The following is a 13,953-nucleotide window of genomic DNA, read 5'->3' on the forward strand; positions in this document are numbered from 1 at the left end:
CACTGACCCAAACACCCTCACAAGACTCCCACACGGTTAGGATCAGTCCTGAGGCACAAGCAAGGTGGTGTGAGCAGCTCTTTCAAGCACTCTCCATCACTCTCCAAAATGATACTAGTTGGGTAGAAGTGACTTGTCTTCCTCGGGATGAGCCCTGCATCTGTTGTGTACCAGTTTCCCTCTCATTATTTAGTTTCCACACATTCTGCTGGGGCCAGTCAGTTTTATTCCAGAACCTTCTGGAGTTTTCAAAAGTTTCAGATATTGTTTCTGGAGTGACTCTACCTCATGCATAGCATTGTATCCTTATTATTTTTTCCTTCCTTAAAACATTTGAATGAAAAAGAAAATCCTGGCAATGAAATGCGTCAGGCTACCTGAAAAAGTCACCTTATCTCAAAGCAGACGTTTTCCTGACACTAATTTCTGTTTCTCTTTTGTTTTTCTGTTCCTGAATGTTTATCGTTTGCTGTTTCTCACACCGTTTAGCATTACCTTGATTTATGTCCTGTCTTTGCTCTGTCTCAGTTTCCATATCTCTCCATCTGAAATCCCCCTCTTCTCTCCTCCCTCGCCTCCCAGACAAACCAAACTTCTCTCTCCTCTTCCGTTCGGCCCTGTATTAGCTCTAGTTTCTAATTTCAAACACCCACATTTTACTGTCCTGCTTTTTTTTAGAACTCATCCTAGTTCTCTCGCTTCTAAAGTTATAGGTACTTTTCTAAACTCCCCCCCCCCCCCCCAAAAAAAAAAAAAAAGATTTAGCTTCCCTTCTTTATCTCTCTCTTTCTCTCGCTCTCTCACACACACTCTTTCTGTCTCACACACACACACACACTTTCTCTCTGGCACAAACATATTCTTGCTCTCTCTCTCTCTGTTAGTGTGTACGGTTCATCGAGCTAGCTCAGCCTCCACTCCTCCATCCCTCGTTTGACTTCGTACTTCTTTTGAGTTGTGCATCACCAGCCGTGCTCTCTGCATACAGAGCTTTCACCACACCACTGACGAGAGCGTCCCAGTGACGGGGGGGGGGAAGGAATAGACAGGCTCACGTTTGAAACACTTTCTAGTCGATTTGGACCAGATTTGATGTCCGCTAACTCTTCTCTCAGGGTTCATTAAGGTGTATCAGGTCAGGGGGGTCGTCGCAGCTTAGAGGTCAGCCAAACATTGTTTTTTTCTCCCGGTGGGATCGGTTCAGTGTAACTGGATGAACTTGCTTCCTGCTCGGTGTCTACCAAGCGCCGTTGGGAAGCACCCCGTCCACAGTCTCATAGGTCACCCTCCCCACCTTACCTCCTCCCCCCACCCCCTCACCCAGTCCTACCCCCACACCCCCTACCCTGTGTGCGTTTACCTCATTGCCCATGCAAGTAATTGGCACCTAAGCGCTGGTGAGGCCAGAAGGGCACACAAGCCACACCCACAGCCACACCCACACCCTATATGGGGGAATATCTGGATGGGCAGCACAGCAAGGGTGAGACTTCCTCCAACTCTTTACCTCTCTCGCTCTCTCTCTCTCTGTCTTTCGCTCTGTCTGTCTCTCTCTCTTTTGTACTCTTGTGCTCCCTTTCTTTCAGTCTCTTTTTTTCTTTCTTTCTTGATCTTTCTTTTTCTTTCTTAATTTCTTTCCCTCCCACCTCCTCTCTCTTTCTGTCTGTCTGTCTGTCTCTCTCTCTCTCTCTCTCTCTCTCTCTCTCTCTCTCTCTCATCTCTCTCTCTCTCTCTCTCTCTCTCTCTCTCTCTCTCTCTCTCTCTCTCTCTCCTTCTCTCTCTCTCTCTCTCCTCTCTCTCTCTCTCTCTCTCTCTCTCTCTCTCTCTCTGTTGTCTCTCATACTTCTGCTCTCGGTCTAACCCCCCCTCTCTTTAGAAGGTCATCGCACGTCCTCTCTCTCGTCTCTCCTCCCTAGCTTCTCTCTTTGGCATCTCAGGCACCTTCGCTGTCGCCAGGTCTTCACCCTTCTCTCCTCCTCATGTAACGACCCCCTCAGCCATCTAGCTCACAGACTCATCTCCTTCAGTTCACCTCATCTAGGGACTTCCCTGACGGTGTCAAATCAAGCTATTCAAATATATCTGCAAACATTCTGTCTTTGAATCATTTTGACCACACACGGCTCCACACTAGGGTGACCGGTGTGTCAAATTATCCAACCTCTTTTCCTTTCGTTTCCGATATCGTTTTCATATGATTTGAAGTTTGCCCTTTCATTGGAATAGCTTGAGCCATGCTTGTTTCTTGAACAACGGCCATCGCTAAAAGCTCCCGACAGCTAACTTGCAGACAGGCAATACTAACACAAACAGTTGACCATCCGTCCGTAAACACGAATCCCTAATAGTCAAAACACACTAACAACAACGACGACAGTCAACTAGTCTCTAAGAGGTTTTCTCTTACCAGTGCACCAGATAATGACAATGATCAGAGCTCCCTGAAGCTAGAAACTTGGAAGAGCTTATGGGTTCAGAACTATATTATAATTTAAAAAAAAAAAACTAAAAAAAACTTGTTTTAAAGGTAAGTCAACTGATGCTGTCATAGTATGGTTAACACGAGTAGTCCTATCAAAGACAGTGAGTGAGTCCCGGCAGATGGCCGGACGGATACAGCCGGGCCAAATGTAGCCCCCAACGCCTTAAGACAGAACAGGAAAGAGACATCTTTAAAAGTTCAGTCTGACCGACCCAACAGTTAGTCCAGCGCGCCTAGTGTGTGTCTCTCGGCCGCCGGCCACGCCGCTCTCTCTCAGCGAGGGCTTCTCTCCTGTGGCGGAGGGCCCTCGCTCAGTGGCAGTCTGTAATCAGGCGGAGCACGGCAGGTAAGGCCAGGTACACGTGGGGGTCGCGTACTGACGCTCTTCTCCCCTGTGTCTCCCCCCCCCCCCCCCCCCCCCGTCCAGACCTCCTCTCGTCTGTCCGTCCGTCCGTCCAGCTCCGAGACCCCCAGCGCGGCGAGCTGGTGAACGCCATCGAGGAGCTGGTCAAGAGCAAAATGGCAAGAGGGCACACATACACATACACACACACACACACACACACACCCCGTGTCACTCACTAATTAAAAAATGCCGCTTGTGATCCAATATGCCCCTTTGTCGCCCTACTTCTCTCTCTCTCCTCATCTCTCCTTCTCCCCTTCTCCGTCTTCCTTTCCTTTCTCTCTCTCTTTCCCCCTCTCCTTCTCTGGCTCTCCCCCTGCCTCTCCCTCTCCAGGCTCTGGAGGACAGGCCCAGCTCTCTCTCAGTGGAACAGGGGGACAGCAGCTCTCCCTCCTTCAACCCGTCGGACAACTCCCTCCTCTCCTCCTCCTCCCCCATCGACGAGATGGAGGAACGCAAGACTGGCTTTCTAAAGAGACGCCAGTACGTGTCACCACCCCCCCATACCAACACCTCTCTCTCTGTCTTTCTACCTGTTCTCTCTCTCTCTACCTGTTCTCTCTCTGTGTCTTTCTATCTCTCTCTCTTTCTACCTGTTCTCTCTCTGTGTCTTTCTATCTCTCTCTCTTTCTACCTGTTCTCTCTCTGTCTTTCTACCTTTTCTCTCTCTCTCTCTCTCTCTCTCTCTCTCTCTCTCTCTCTCTCTCTCTCTCTCTCTCTCTCATCTCTCTCTCTCTCTCTCTCTCTCTCTCTCTCTCTCATCTCTCTCTCTCTCTCTCTCTCTCTCTCTCTCTCTCTCTCTAGCTGTTCTCAGTCTCTCTCTCTCTCTCTCTCTCTCTCTTTCTAGCTGTTCTCAGTCTCTCTCTCTCTTTCTAGCTGTTCTCAGTCTCTCTCTTTCTAGCTGTTCTCAGTCTCTCTCTCTCTAACTCCCTGATTTTCTCTTCTTTCTTTCTTTCTAGAATGCTTTCTACTGTATCTCCTCGGAGAGCTCAGTTTTAACCCCTGCTGTTTGTCATTGTGTCAGTTATGTGTTGCTGGAGCTGGTGGAGACGGAGAGGGACTACGTCAGAGACCTGGGCCTGGTTGTAGAGGTGTGTGTGTGTGTGTGTATATATATGTGGGGGGGGGGTATTTAAAGTTGTGTCTTTGAGTGATTCACTATGTTCACTGCGTGTGTGTGTGTGTGTGTGTGTGTTCCAGGGCTACATGACCCGGATGAAGGAAGAAGGGGTTCCAGATGACATGAAGGGGAAAGACAAGATCGTCTTTGGCAACATCCATCAGATCTTCGACTGGCACCGAGAGTACGCCGAGCACACACACACACACACAGCAGACACACACCTGTTGACCCCTCCTGGACACGTCCCATGACTGCTCTCCTCTCTCCCTGTTTAGTTTCTTCCTGGGGGAGCTGGAGAAGTGTCTGGAGGACCCAGACAGACTGGGCTGTCTGTTTGTCAAACAGGCAAGAGACCGCTGCTTCCTCTGGTGCATCACTGCCTCTGCAGCCAGCAGGGGCCCACTCTTACCCCTGTGTGTGTGTGTGCGTGTGTGTGTGTGTGTGTCCTGCAGGAGCGAAGGCTACACATGTACATAGTGTACTGTCAGAACAAGCCCAAGTCAGAGCACATCGTCTCCGAATACATTGACACCTACTTCGAGGTAGGGACCTGTTCCACATGAGTCCACATACGTAAATAACACTGCATCTCTTATGGGGGGGATATATACATGCCTTCCGTAGACATGGCTGTATCGTTGCCATGACGCTTGACCCTGGTGTGAATGTTTGACCTTTGCTTTCCGTCAGGAGCTGAAGCAGCGACTGAATCACCGCCTGCAGATTACCGACCTGCTGATCAAGCCGGTCCAGAGGATCATGAAGTACCAGCTGCTGCTGAAGGTGAGAGGCCTGCTGGCTCACTCCTGCCGCGCCTCCGCTGTCCTGAAGGGGGCGACAGATCACTAGCTCACTTTGCCACTTTTATCACGACGTACGCGTGTGTGTGTGTGTACTATACGCGCGGCCATTCAAAATGCACTCTCTCTCCCTTCGCTTTCAGGATTTCCTCAAGTTCTCCAAAAAGGCCGGGCTGGAGTCTGCAGAGTTGGACGTAAGTTATAACCTACTATCCTCTAGTCCAGCGGCTCCAATCTGAGTGTTGCCTTTTGCTCCAACCACACGTATTTGACCTGATTCAACACTAATTACCCGATCAACCCCAATCTAATGATTAGAATCGGGCGTCCTAGATTAGTGTTGGAGCGAAAACCACCAGGCAGGTAGCCGTCCAGGAACAGGGTGGACGATCCCTGCTCTAGTCTGCAGCGTGCGCTTTTAGAAACGCCAGCGGTCCCCGAGTGCTTCATGCTTGCCTGTCCGCCCCACAGAAAGCCGTGGAGGTCATGTGCATCGTGCCCAAACGCTGCAACGACATGATGAACGTGGGCCGCCTCCAAGGATTCGACGTGAGTGGAACCGCGTGCAGGCGCGACGAAGCGATCCCAGAGTGCTCGGAGCAACCTCCATTCAGCGCTCCTCCATCCTCATCCCCCCCCCCCCCCCCCCCTGTCTGTCTCTCTCTCCCCCTCCAGGGTAAGATCGTGGCCCAGGGGCGTCTCCTGCTCCAGGACACCTTCCTGGTGTTGGACCCAGAGGGGAGCCTGCTGGGGAGGATGAAGGAGAGGAGGGTCTTCCTCTTCGAGCAGATGGTGATCTTCAGCGAGCCCCTGGACAAGAAGAGGGGCTTCTCCATGCCTGGCTTTCTTTATAAGAACGGCATCAAGGTGCGGGGGGCGGAGATGCGGGTGCGGGGGCGGGGGCTCCCTCTGCTGGGCAGCTGTGGTGTTGAACTGAGCGCCATGGCAGGATGTCGCGTGCCGCCCATGTACGGGATGTTGTTCCGAAATGACCAAGGCAAAGTTTAGCCGGGCAAATGAGCGTCTGTTGAGCGTCATTGTGTCCATCACGCTCTCAATAGTCCCCCTCGCTCACTCCCTCCCTCCCACCCTCCCTCCCTGTGTAGGTGAGCTGTCTGGGCATGGAGGAGAGCGTGGACAGCGACCCCTGTACCTTCACCCTGACCTCTCGCTCGACCAATAGCAGCACGGAGACGTTTGTGCTCCACTCCTCCCACCCGGGAGTGCATCAGGTGTGGACCCTGCAGATCAGCCAGATCCTGGAGAGCCAGCGCAACTTCCTCAACGGTACGTTAGGTGCAGTTCTATGGGCGTGTTGTGAAGATACAACATTGCTTGTGAAAAGGGCTCTACATCTGAGGTGGATCTTCATGAATGCTGCGTCTCTCTCTGTTCCTCTCGCACCCCAGCTCTGACCTCCCCCATCGAGTACCAGAGGAACCATGTGGGGGCCAGCAGCGGGGTGTGCGTGCCCAGCGCAGGCGCTCCGCCTGGGGGCAGCGGAGGCCCCGGCGTGGCCCCTGGAGTAGCGGGCCCCCAGGGGGGCTCCATCCCCGTCCCCCAGGGGGGCTCTCGCTCACGGCCCTCCCGGATCCCCCAGCCCTCCCGCCTGCCCCAGCCCCTGCGCCACCAGCCCGGGGGCCCTGACCCCGAGGGCCCCAACAAGATGTCAGGTAAGATCTCTCCTCTCTGATGATGGGGGGATTTGTTTATGTGGTAGATATGTGCATGTGATCCAAAAGTCCTCTTTCCCTCCTCTGAGATTGATGACTTGTGATTCAGGTTTGTCCCCTCGCCCGGTCCCTCCCCCCCTGCTCCCAGCTCCAGCCCTGGCTGAGCCCGCCGACCAGGCCCCCGGGGTGGGGAAGGGCCAGAGGGGGGTGAGGGTCCAGGGGGGCAGCCCCCAGGGCAAGCGCCCCAGCCTGGCTCCAGACGACCAGGCACAGCCCCCGGCCCCCACAACCCCCGTTCCTGCCGTGGCCCCTATCCCCCGCGCCACGGTGGGTCCTCTCCCCATACCCACCACGCCCAAACCTCGGCCCGGCGCCACCGTCTCCCCCATGGCCTCCCCCATGGCCACCCCTGCGTTTGGCAAGGAGGCCCTCTCACTTCCCCCTCCGAGCCCGGGCCCCAAGTCTGGCTTGGGCTCCTCATTCTGGAGCTCCATGCCCAGCTCCCCAGCCAGCCGGCCTGGCTCCTTCACCTTCCCTGGAGAGACTGGGGACAGTCCTGCCCGACAGAACCACAACCACACCCAGGCTGGGTCAGGCTCGGGGCCGGGGCCGGGGTCTCAAACTCACAGACACTCCACGCACAGCAAGGAGGCCGACCGCATGAGCACGTGCTCGTCCACCAGCGAGCAGTCCATCCAGTCCACCCAGAGTAACGGGGTAAGATGACTACCCGCGGTCCAGGCTTTAGTGCGGCCTAGTCCTGCTCTTTCGGCTCACTAATCCCAGCGCCAGTGGGAGGCCTGTCCTGTCGGCCAGTCTGGCCTGAGCTACTAATCCCCCTTCAACTGCACACATCTCTTCCTCTCTGCAGCTTCTAACAGCTCTAATAAACCCTACGGAAGACTGGTTTCCACTCTTTACAACTCATGGAATGCGCCTCAATCTGCAGCGAAGGACTTCTTCTTCCCCTAACAATGCTTGTACTAACTCCACGCTCCTCCTTCACCCAATCCGGTCGCTTCTGTAGCGGCTAGCGTTTCGACGTTTGTGGTCCCCCGGCTACAAGCGCTCTGACCGGAGGCCCTCTCCACCTGCTTCTCTCACGCTCCCCCCCCCCTCCCCCCCCCTTCTCCCTTCCGTGAGACGAAACCACTTGACACTCGTTTCCGTCTTTGTCTGAACGTCTCCCCTCCGGAGAGCCGCCATCTCTCTTCTGCTTCTCTCCGTCCTCGTCCCCTCGTTCTCTGGGAAGGAGCGTCCTCCTCGGCTCCGCCCTCCTTCTGTCACTAGAGGATGCATGGATGGATGAATAGATGAGCGGATGGATGGATGCATGGGTGGGCAGGTGGATGGATAACTAGCATTAAAATAACTGTGTGCAAGACTGCTCTTCCGCTCTGTCTTTTCTTCTGCTTAGCCCAGCCTCTCTGTGTGCTGTTGGAGACGCCGGGACGAGAGTTTGATTTGTGTGACACCTTCCTCATTGACAGGCACGGCATCTTGGGCGATAACGGCTGACCGACGAAACGCAAACCAACCGGTGCGCGCGTGTGGTCCGCACGTGTGCGTCTGCGCGCGCCCGCACGCGTAGCTGCGTCGACTCGAGATTAACCTCAACGTACTCTCGACCCCCCCCCCCCCCCCCCCCTCCACCCCCCCTCCCCCAGAGTGAAAGCAGCAGCAGCAGTAGCGTGGCCACCATGCTGGTGACCCAGGACTACGTGGCGTTGAAGGAGGATGAGATCAGCGTGCTCCAGGGGGAGGTGGTCCAGATCCTGGCCAGCAACCAGCAGAACATGTTCCTGGTGTTCCGCGCCGCCACCGAGCAGGGCCCGGCCGCCGAGGGCTGGATCCCCGGCTACGTTCTGGGACACACCTCCGCCATCACCCCCGACTGTCCCGACGGAACCATCAGGTGAGAGGCTAGGTTTGCCCCCGCCCCCTCCGGTGGGGGAGGGGGGGCTTGGGATGCCATAGAGGTGACGTAGCCACGGTTGATCTTGCTAAAAGAAAATGGAGAGAAAATCAAAATGACAGTGACGTCACCATGTCAATGCCTGTGATAAATGTTGGATGAAGACTGCATGGTAATGAGCTTGACGAAGCCTCTGTAGAAAACGGGTGTGACACGTAAATGCATCACAAAAAAAACATATGGGGACACCAGCTGTACAACCCAGTTCGCCTTTGACCTTTCGTGACCTCCTCTGTCGAAGCAGGAAGTCGTCGTCCTGGCACACGTCCCTGCGCATCCGCAAGAAGTCCGAGAAGAAGGAGAAGGATGGAAAGAAGGAGACCAAGCTGGAAAACGGTTACAGGAAGTCCAGAGATGGCCTACCCAATAAGGTTTCAGTAAAGGTGGGTCTTCCTGATTGTACCGCCCAATCCGCTCCTCAGCTCATTGTGACAATTTAACGGATGTTGTTTTGGTGTTCAAGTACTTTGTAGTCTAACTTTGTATGCACTCTTTTTCCAGCTTCTAAACCCAAACTACATCTATGATGGTAAGGGTTTCAGTCTGCATCCAGCGCACATTCACACACAATATGTATTAGATTACACAATAATAATAATAACTTGTATTTACATAGTACCTTTCTCACACCTAAGGGTGCTTCACAGAGGAGTAGAAAGTCGAACAAACTAAAAATAGCAAAGATATACATGTGTGTAAACAACCAGCGATCCACGTTGCCTAGACATTTACACTGACATGGTAACGTGATCTACTCATATCTTGATATCCTCTAACCTCTGACCCCGTCCTCCAGTCGCCCCAGAGTTCCTGCTGCCCCTGAGTGACGTGACGTGTGACAACGGAGAGAGTGTCACCCTCAGGTGTAAGGTGTGTGGGCGCCCCAAAGCCACCGTTACCTGGAAAGGACCCAACCAGAGCACCCTGTCCAACAATGGACACTTCAGCATAGCCTACAGGTACACACTCTCTCTCTTACACACACACACATACCTGACTGGCAATCCACTTTTGCACTTGCAATCCCAATCTTAACGTGTGTGTGTATGTATGTGTGTGTAACAGTGAGACAGGCGAAGCGACCCTGAGGATAGTGGGCGTGGCCTCTGAGGATGACGGCGTTTACACCTGCGTCGCCACGAACGACCTAGGCAGCGTGACATCATCAGCCAGCCTCAGAGTACTAGGTAAGACACCCACACACACACACACATGCGCACATAAAACAACAAACACATGGTGTAGCCCAGACTAACGTTGTTGTGTCTGTGTGTGTGTGTGTGTGTGTGTCCCAGCTGTGTCCAGTGACGGGGTCAGGGTGAGCTGGAAGGACAACTTTGACGCCCACTACACAGAGGTGGCTGAACTGGGCAGGTAACTGTCTCCACTCTGCCTACCTATACAGACCAGGACCATGGTGACGATGATGGTTGTGATGGTTGTGATGATGATGGTGATTGTGGTGATTGTGATTGTGGGGATGATGATGATGATGGTGAAGAACCAGTATGACGCGGGTGATGACGATGACGTCCCCTCTCCAGGGGCCGGTTCTCCGTGGTCAAGCGTTGTGACCACGTGGGGACCAAGCGCACGGTGGCGGTCAAGCTGGTCAACAAGAAGCTGATGAGGAGGGACCAGGTGACCCAGGAGGTCAGCCTCCTCCAGAGGCTCCAACACACACACCTGGTCGGCCTCGCAGACACGTACGAGACCTCCAGCAGCTACGCTCTGGTCCTGGAGATGTGAGTACACACACGCACACAGCTGATTGTTGATTACCTTAATGACTCTTGACAGCTGTTTGTGTTTGGCCCCAATACCAAACAACACCTTGACGTGTGTGTTTGTGTGCCTCTACAGGGTCGACCAGGGCCGTCTCCTGGACTACGTGGTGAGCTGGGGGAGCCTCACTGAGGAGAAGGTGGCTTGTTACCTGCGAGACATTCTAGAAGCTCTACATTACCTTCACAACTGCAGAGTGGTACATCTGGATGTGAAGGTAGGGCCCCTCTTCGACTCAGAGGAAGATGCACAAAGGGCTGGGTTAAACCAAGTATTTCTGTTGCTGTGTTGTCCGATTAACTGTCGGCGATTCAGAGGTACAATGGAAGCTGTAGACCGAATGAAATATCAACAGCTTGAACTGCACATGTCTAGCAATTCTGCATTTCTCGTCCATCACCCCTGAAACACACTCAGACACACACGACACACTCTGACACCCTCTCCCACCCCCCTCCCAACCCCCTCCTCAGCCTGAGAACCTACTGGTGGCCCACACTCCTGCCGGCCAGCCTACGGTCAAGCTAACTGACTTCGGGGACGCGGTCCAGCTCAACAGTGCCCACTACGTGCACCCTCTCCTGGGTAGTCCCGAGTTCGCCTCCCCCGAGCTGGTCCTGGGGGAGCCCGTCTCCCTGACCTCCGACCTGTGGAGCCTGGGGGTGGTCACCTACGTGCTGCTGAGCGGCGCCTCGCCCTTCCTGGACGAGAGCGCCGAGGAGACCTGCCTGAACATCTGCCGGCTGGACTTCAGCTTCCCCCGGGACTACTTCCAGGGCGTGAGCCAGGCGGCCCGGGACTTTGTGTGCCTGCTGCTGAGGAGCGACCCTGGCAGACGCCCGCCGGCTGGGCTCTGCCTCCAGGAGGCCTGGGTCCAGGCGGGGGCCGGGGGGGAGGGCTTCCTGGACACGTCCCGCCTCGTGTCCTTCATCGACCGCAGGAAGCACCAGACGGACGCCAGGCCCATCGGAGGGGTACACAGCTTCCTGCAGAGCCGTCTCCAGCCTCGAGTCTGAAGGGGGCCCGGGAGGAGGCCCAATTCCAAACCAAAAAAACCTAAACCCTCTGCTGCCCTCTCAGCTACTGCAAGGCTGTGGGGGAGAGTGGACGGTGTCGGATGCCTTCGCATACGGCTGGAGGAGTAAGGGAGGGCGTCTGTTGGTTTGGAACTGGGCACCTGAAGACGAGACGGAGAAGAACAAAAAAATGAAGTGTGCTGATCTCATCCTCTTCCACATGGACTGTGGAGAATCAATCATGTAGTCCTTTCGCCAATGGTAGGGCCTGTTTCAGGTCCTAAGCCAATCTGAGTGCTGGAAGGAACAGTCCTCAGCCAATCAACACAAGGATGGAATGTCCTTACCAGTCTACTGCTGCTTGCTGGTTTCAACTCAAAACACATTTTCTACGAGGGGGGTGGATGGGTGGGGGTGGGGGGTGGGGGGGGCTAAAACAGTCCAAATGGATAACTTAAAACCGAGCGTCAGTCGATCAACAGAACCTCATGATCGAGCCAGATGTAACTGCACAAAGGAGCAGAGATTTCAGGAGAAAGCGATGCTAACAGAGCTAGCGTTAGCGACACCGCAGAGCGTCTCCCGCTCCTCTTGTTGCTAGGGAGAGCGAGACATTCTGTTTCAGACCTTTTACACAATGTTACTCAAAGACTTTTGAGAAACACCCCTTTCTTAAAGATACTATGTAAAGGATAGATGATGATGTCCATAACTTTTCAAGAACACGTTTGGGAAATAAAATCTAATAATAAAAAAAAAATAAAAAAAATAAGATTCGAGAAAATCCTCGTCAGTTGAAAGTTGCTGTGCTACATTGGACGCTGTAGGAACCCAGTTCTGGAGATCCGCTTCCTGTAATTGAGGTCCTCAAAGCAGTTGAGACATTTTTACGTCCAATCAGAGCTTTTTGATTGCTGCGCTCATGTACCTAGCTCTAATCTTAAGAAACCATGATAACCATGTTGCAAGTAACAATACAGATTCTAACTGCTGCACTGTCCGATCTCTTCAAACAAACAATAGACAAATAATTCATTGTTGCTTTTACCAGAACAAATTGTGTTGTGCAGATTTAAGATGTTTAAGCCTTACTTTGTATATAGACTCAAACTGCCTTCTGTCCCTCATATTCAAAATGGCTGCCTGCTTTTAAGTGACGTCATAGGAGGCAGGACAAAGGAATCCTGCAGATGTAAATGTTGATTGTCATTGGGCATCGGAGCCTGAGTGACGGCAGAGACAGCCTATCAGAGGCTGGAGGAACGAGGACGCAGTAGAAGACAGAAAACTGTAAATGCACTCACTGTATGTTATGTTTCTGATTCTTATCATGTGCAATGTTGCGGCTTTAACATTTTATGCAACTATTTATGAAGACATCTGTTGTATCTGTAATAAATATAGAGAAAAGCATGTACTTGGTACTGCAAGATCTGCTGGTAGTGGTGTTTATTTGACCTTATTGGAGTATTATTGACTTCCCAGGTAAATGTTTGGGCTCTGAAGTCACCTGGCACTTATGACTAGATATTTGATTTGTCACTTTTTTTTGGTTCTTTATGTACAGTAGTTACTGGTATACCAAAGTTGTTCCAGCTTTACCTAGACTATTGTTTTCTTGATGACATTTCACATTATTAAGTTAAACATATTATACATGTTTTAACCTTATTATGGGATGTTTACACTTGTTTTACTAGGCTTTATGTTGTGTTTTATGTGTGAGACTGCTATGGCCAGCTTCACTTTAGACTATCAAACACACCCATGATTGGAATCTCTAAAATCACTAGGGTGTTCCTGATATAGTTTCCTGGCATTAAAAAATATATTGCTGTTATCTTTTAGTGTTCATTAATTGAATTTATAACCACATCAATTGTTAACTGTAAATATGTATTGCATATTGTAGGTGTTTCATGATTGGGATGATACATTTTGCCAAACATTATTTTGTCAGAAATTACCGAAATTCCACATACTGCACTCTACTTTGTGTCTCCAATAGCAAGCTCACTACATGGTTAATGTGGTGTCATTTAAGGTTTACCCCAGTTGATGTTGTTACTCATCAACATGCAGAGAAAAAAACAAGACGTTTGACACTTTTAATTCGCTTCCTCGTTCTCAAAAGGGAGACAGGGATGTGCTTACCGTACGTAGAAAGGTCAGTCATGTGCTGCACCCATAGTCAACACAACTAGATCTGACTAGAATGTATTGTTGAACTGTTGTTCTGGGGAGTGTTGCTACCAACTCATAAGAAGATGATGCTGCCAAACAGGTTCGGTTGCCAGAGAGGAAGATGGATGTTAAGTCAAAGCTGTACAGTCCCAAACCATGCCCTTGTATTTATTTGTAATTTAATCTCTGTAAAGTTGTACAAACGCCATCAAATCAAGCAAACTTGGACTGGATCATTTTTGTCAGTCATGTTTTTTTTGTCCGTTATTGTCTTGTCCATGTCTTTGTTCCCATTGCATCATATTTTATACATATGTGTAATTGTTTACCGTGGTTTTATTAATTTTTCGCTTTGTTTTTTTTATCTTTGCATGTAGATTCTTTTGTACAGACCATAATTATCCAAGTGATTTTCTGTAAATATTTTCATTATTTTGCCATCAGTTACTTAAAAATAAACTTACTGAACATAACCATTTTTTTCTGATTTGTTACAAAATATTGTTTTG

At 51.6% G+C, this 13,953-nt stretch overlaps 1 protein-coding gene across 1 annotated transcript in view; it reads left to right on the forward strand.

The window, feature by feature from the left end:
- The window catches only part of LOC134006941 (triple functional domain protein-like), a 43,236-nt gene extending 29,321 nt beyond the window's left edge, over positions 1-13,915 (forward strand). The window contains exons 13-35 of the mRNA XM_062446055.1: positions 1,408-1,483; positions 2,910-3,004; positions 3,223-3,371; positions 3,913-3,979; positions 4,089-4,192; positions 4,287-4,356; positions 4,464-4,553; positions 4,702-4,794; positions 4,955-5,005; positions 5,283-5,360; positions 5,487-5,678; positions 5,918-6,098; positions 6,221-6,484; positions 6,594-7,201; positions 8,152-8,399; positions 8,704-8,842; positions 8,961-8,988; positions 9,256-9,418; positions 9,525-9,646; positions 9,755-9,833; positions 10,004-10,204; positions 10,323-10,461; positions 10,718-13,915. Coding sequence (XP_062302039.1) covers positions 1,408-1,483; positions 2,910-3,004; positions 3,223-3,371; positions 3,913-3,979; positions 4,089-4,192; positions 4,287-4,356; positions 4,464-4,553; positions 4,702-4,794; positions 4,955-5,005; positions 5,283-5,360; positions 5,487-5,678; positions 5,918-6,098; positions 6,221-6,484; positions 6,594-7,201; positions 8,152-8,399; positions 8,704-8,842; positions 8,961-8,988; positions 9,256-9,418; positions 9,525-9,646; positions 9,755-9,833; positions 10,004-10,204; positions 10,323-10,461; positions 10,718-11,260 — 3,780 coding nt within the window. The 3' untranslated portion in view covers positions 11,261-13,915. The remainder of the gene's footprint in view (positions 1-1,407; positions 1,484-2,909; positions 3,005-3,222; positions 3,372-3,912; positions 3,980-4,088; positions 4,193-4,286; positions 4,357-4,463; positions 4,554-4,701; positions 4,795-4,954; positions 5,006-5,282; positions 5,361-5,486; positions 5,679-5,917; positions 6,099-6,220; positions 6,485-6,593; positions 7,202-8,151; positions 8,400-8,703; positions 8,843-8,960; positions 8,989-9,255; positions 9,419-9,524; positions 9,647-9,754; positions 9,834-10,003; positions 10,205-10,322; positions 10,462-10,717) is intronic.
- The last annotated feature ends 38 nt before the right edge of the window (positions 13,916-13,953 follow it).

Source organism: Osmerus eperlanus, chromosome 20 (genome assembly GCF_963692335.1).
Source record: "Osmerus eperlanus chromosome 20, fOsmEpe2.1, whole genome shotgun sequence".
Lineage (NCBI taxonomy): Eukaryota > Metazoa > Chordata > Actinopteri > Osmeriformes > Osmeridae > Osmerus > Osmerus eperlanus.